Source organism: Medicago sativa, chromosome 2, assembly GCF_051527215.1.
Source record: "Medicago sativa cultivar Bolivia chromosome 2, Bolivia_mono, whole genome shotgun sequence".
In the NCBI taxonomy this organism is placed as follows: domain Eukaryota; kingdom Viridiplantae; phylum Streptophyta; class Magnoliopsida; order Fabales; family Fabaceae; genus Medicago; species Medicago sativa.
In genome coordinates this window covers 14,921,815-14,927,084 of record NC_140750.1, presented here as the reverse complement: position 1 = coordinate 14,927,084, position 5,270 = coordinate 14,921,815, and the positions used below count along the sequence as shown (strand labels likewise).

Sequence of the window (5,270 nt, the reverse complement as noted above, 5' to 3'; positions counted from 1 at the left end):
ACCCCTGCGCAAGTTAAGTCACGCTGCGCACCTTAACATGCGCAAGTTGTGATTTATGCGTGACTTAACATGCGTTGCGCAAGTTAACTTGCGCAGCGTTAGTTAAGTCATTTATCAGCAACACAGAAACACATTTCCCTCATTTCTTCAACTTCTCTACTTCGAAAATTTTCCCCCCATATCCGATTTTCATCATTCTTGCACCATTCAAAGCCAATTTCTCCCACATTATCAAGTAAGTGATGATTACCCGACTTAATTGCATTTAACTTGTAGAAATTTTAGTTTTTTTTTTAAGAAATATGACATTTTTAGGTTTTTATAAATTTGGTTCGCATGTTAGTTTTGATGATTGTTAGTGACGAATTAACTTAGGAATTGTTGTTTAGAAGTTGTTTAGAGTATAATGTGGTAGTTTAGGGTCTACAAATTGTTATATTAAGGTAGTTGTTTGAAAATTGCACACCATGTGTTTGGTAAAATGTCTCAATGGTAATTATTTTGTTTTTTTGGATTGTGACTTATCAAATTAGTTAGCATATGGTTTGTTAATTTTTATTATAACATGTTTGACTGCAATGTGGTAGCAAATTGTTAATTTTTTTGGATTGAAATGACACTGTCGAAATATTAGTGTTGTTGAATTGTTAGAAATGACACAATGTCCGTGTGAAAATGTGTCATTGATTTTTTGCTTCTTTAAATGTTGTGCAGATATGTCTAGGAGGAATACGTCTCAGAGACCGCCTGAGCAGCCTCAGGATAGGACTGACAAACTTAGGTTAGGGAGACCTGCCCCTACTAGTAGTGCACGGAGGGAGAAGCAAGCACTACGCCCTCCTATGGCTGGTCGAGGGAGAGGTGGGGGCACGAGACTTGTTAGAGATGGATATGATGATGCAGGGGGGTCATCGTCCCAGACGGGTCCATCCCAGACTATGGACCCAACGTAGTATCAGCAGCATTATGACGTCTATCAGCAGCCGCATGATGCGTATCAGTTTCATGAGCCTCAACCTCACCAGTACCAGTTTGTTATTGAGGAGCCTGCTGTTGAGGAGCCGCCTGTTATTGAGGAGCCTCAGCAGAATGATGAGTCTGAGCAGCCTCAGCAGCATGAGCAGCCCGAGCCTCGTTTTCAGGGGGTGCCGAGGGTGGTGTACGAGGCCGGTCCAGACGGCTATGCAGGGGGGCCTTCTGAACTCTCGCTTTTACCTAACTTTGGTGGACATGTGGCATGTAGGATATGGGTTGATGCCGATGTAAGTATAATTTAATGTTTATTTTACTTATTTTTTGTTTTAAAATTCAATTAAAATAATTAATGTTGTTTATTTTACTTCTTACTGTTTATTTTACTTCTTTTACTATTTATACAACTTATTCTAATTATTATTTTACTTATTTAATGTTAGAATTAACATTTATGTTAGCATATATTTAATGTTTGTTTTACTTATTATTTATTTTACGACTTATTGTTTGTTGTGTTTTGTTTTTGTATTACAGTTTCGAAGAAAACATAGGGTGAAAGGTATCTCCCACGGGAAGAAGCTGAGCATTAAAAATTTGGCATTGCCTATTCCCGGGGAACAAAATGAGTGGTTTTGGAGTGAAGTGAATATGTCCGGTCTGACTCCCCTCCTGACAAGTGGGTATGAGAACATATCTCACGGGTTTGTCTGTGCGATGACAGAGAGATGGCATGAGGAGACCAGCAGCTTCCATCTACCTGTTGGAGAAATGACCATCACACTAGATGATGTGGCGTGTCTCCTAGGCATTCCCATCACTGGGAGACTCCTTCCAGATAGAGAGTTAACCCGTGAGGAGGGGTTAGAGATTATGTAGACAGACCTACTGTTTACAGAGGAGGATGCCGCTAAGGAGCTGATAAAACAGGGTGGTTCTCACATCAGTTTTGGTGTACTGAAGAGGCGATATGAGGAGCTCTTGAATAGGTGTAATCAGCTTCTTGAGGTTGACACAGTGGAGGAGGAGAACGAGCGAGCTGTAGTTAGATTAGCCTGCGTTAAGGCGTTTCTGTTGCTCTTGCTTGGCTGGACCATTTTTTCCGCCAAGAACAGCAAAAACATTAATCTGCTTTGGCTGCTTGCGCTGCAAGATATGGACGAGTTGGACAACTGGTCATGGGGTGGGATGGGACTTGCTTTCCTATATGACCAATTATCTCTTACCTCCGACTCATCTGTGGCCTCCATTGGCGGTTACATGACATTGCTTGTGGTAATAATTGTTTTTCTTCTTTTTTACTTATTGGATCGTAAATGTTTAGTTGTTTGTATAATTCTTGCGGTAATATAAATATTTGTTTCTTTGTGTTTGCAGGGATGGACTTTGGCGCACTTCTCGAACATCATTCCGAGGATTGATGATGATGCCTACGACCCTACTGTTTCCCCGCTTGTGAGTAAATGGAAACCTCCCAGGGGCTTTATTGATCCGGGACACTACCGAGCTGCCATTGATTCGATGGACCTTTCTCATGTCACCTGGATGCCGTACGAGAGACGACGACACCTCACGCCCTTTCAGGATATATGCTGGTACTCAGGATGAATCATGGCCGGCAAAGACAGGATGGTCCGTCACTTGCTAGAGCGGGTTCTTAGGCAGTACGGGTATGTCCAGAGAATTCTCAGGCCTCCTACAGACATAAAGGATCTTGCGGCGGATGATGTGGCCCATGTCTTCACTGAGTTTGCTCTACATGTCCTCAGCCATCAGCAGAGGGGTCATCCGGTTCCGGATAACCAGCCATGGGCTCATACTAGGGGGTACATGAAATGGTTCGTTAGAGTATCACATCCTATTGTGAACCCCCCTGCGGCCATTCCTGACTACGCAGCTGATGCCCCTCCTCGTCCTGTCCCTGCTTACGAGGAGGTTCTTGTCGAGCAGCAGTGGGCCAGACATCCTCCGGACCCATACCAGATCATCAGCAACATCAGGGCTAGAGTGGACAGTGCACTTGGGCATCCAGATGTGTTTGGTAATCCAGAGGTTCTTCGCATCATACAGGGCATACAGTCTGAGTGGAGCATGCTGGAGCAGATGCCGACACCGCGGAGGAGGAGTAGGAGTCCACGGGATGGACCAACATGACTTGGCTTTTATGTTTTATGACTTGTGTAGTTTTATTTTTTGTTTGACATTTTGTTGGATTTCGTTGTACTCCGATTACACTTACGCTTTTTAGCGTTTTTATGACATTATCCGTTATGTTATTCGCTTATTTTATCCCGTTATTTTTCGTAATATAATTATGAGTTGATGTTGATTGAATGTATTATTGAATGAATGATGAAAATTCTGTTCTTGAATGAATGTATGAAAGAATGATTGGAAAAACAGGGAGAAAAGAGGTTTCCAACTCTGTTGGTTGTATGCACAGACTGTGCGTGAGTTAACTCACGTAGTGCTTAATGTGTACGCAAGTTAACTCACGCAGTGTTTAACACTTGCGTTACTTAAGTTGCGCAACGCATGTTAACTAACGCATACATTTACACTTGCGTTAGTTAACATGCACAAGGGTAAATATGGAACGGCTGCAGGGTGGGAGCAAAATGTAACGCCCGTCTTAATTATTTGATTATTTAAAAATATATTTATATATATGATTTAAGTGATTTTCATGATTGATATGTGTGAATTTTATGATTTAAGAATTTAAATAGTTTGCATGATTTATAGATAAATTATGTGATTTTCTAGAATGACGTGAAGTATATTGATGTTGTGAAGTTGTTATGTTAGTGTGACTTATTTTATTATTAAATAAAATAAGATATGATAAATAAAATAAAAATATTAGAAGTTGGGCTGTGATGTGTAAAGAGTAAGTTTAGAGGTGAGAAGAGTAATACGAAAAGATAAATAGGGCAAACAGAAGTTAGAAACGTTTTTACGTGAAACACTTTTGGAGGAAAGGGAGAAAAGTCAGAAAAGAGGAGAACTAGAGGGAGAGCTGCGATTTCATCATAACCAGGTAAGGGTGAGACTAATTTTCAATATTATTAAGGGTATAATTCTATAGGATGAATTTAGCATGATTAGGTTAAGTTTTGGTGAGAATTGAGAATTAGGTTTAGGATCAATTTTGATGAATGAATCAAGAACAGATGTTAGATTGATGCAAAATTAGTGTACAAACCTTAGATATGACTTAAGATGATAATTAGATGCTATTTGGATGAAGGAATCGTGAATATAGGTGAAAAGTTGTGATTTTTAGGTTTCTGGTCGTACTGACATTCATCGCTCGCACCTGCGAGCAAGAACACTCGCATCTGCGAGCTAGAACCCAGAACTCGCCACTGCGAGCAATTCAACTCGCAACTGCGAGTGACCTGTAAGCTCGCAACTGTGAGCAGAATAACTCGCCACTGCGAGTAAAGACTTAGGAACCCAGAATGCACGCTTTGCTCGCCAGTGCGAGCAAAGTTACTCGCAACTGCGAGTTAGGCCGTTAGTTGCCCAAAATTGTTCTGATGCGATCCTTTCGCACGTGTAGTCATGAGTTGATCTTAGAAGTAAGAAATAGGGTTGTTTAGGATGCTTTCAGAAGTCCCAGAAGTCTGTTTAGGTGACTGAGATTAGTAGTGATGTTGTATAAGAATTATTTAAGATGCTATATGATGATAAGTGGTTATGATTCATTCCCTTTAATGTTGTTATGTTATTTAAACACTGTTTTACGATGTAAATGTTGCTGGTTGCTGATGTTGACTGTTAGTGTCTTGAAGTTGCATGAGTCGGTCTATGTTGTTGGAATTTTAAGAAGTTGTCCATGATTATGAGTCGTATGAGTTGTTCACGTCGTCGTCTAAGTCGTTGGAAGTTTGAGTTCATTGCATGCTCATTAAAGTTGGGGGCTTTAGGCCCGGCAGCCTTTGTGCTCATTAAAGTTGGGGGCTTTAGGCCCGGCAGCCTTTGTGCTCATTAAAGTTGGGGGCTTTAGGCCCGGCAGCCTTTGTGCTCACACGTTGAAGAGCTTATTATGCTCATTTTATTGTTGAATGGTACCACATGCATTTGCATATCAAGAAGTTTCATGTTGTCTAAGTTGTTAAGTTGTTGTTGTGTTGTTAGAGTTGCATGGTCAAAGATGAGTTGTGTAGTCCAGTTGTTGTTGAGTTGATAGAGTTGCATGGTCAAAGATGAGTTGTGTCGTCAAGTTGAGTGTTAAGTTGATTATGATTTGCGATGAAAATTAGTAACGGTATTTGATGATTGTGTTTGTTATG

General features: G+C 40.7%; 1 protein-coding gene across 1 annotated transcript; it reads left to right on the top strand.

Moving 5' to 3' along the window:
* Positions 1 to 2,583: 2,583 nt before the first annotated feature.
* LOC146944860 (uncharacterized) lies at positions 2,584 to 3,126 on the top strand. The gene has a single exon (XM_085747996.1). It carries the CDS (start codon positions 2,584 to 2,586, stop codon positions 3,124 to 3,126), a length of 543 nt encoding a protein of 180 aa, XP_085604122.1.
* The last annotated feature ends 2,144 nt before the right edge of the window (positions 3,127 to 5,270 follow it).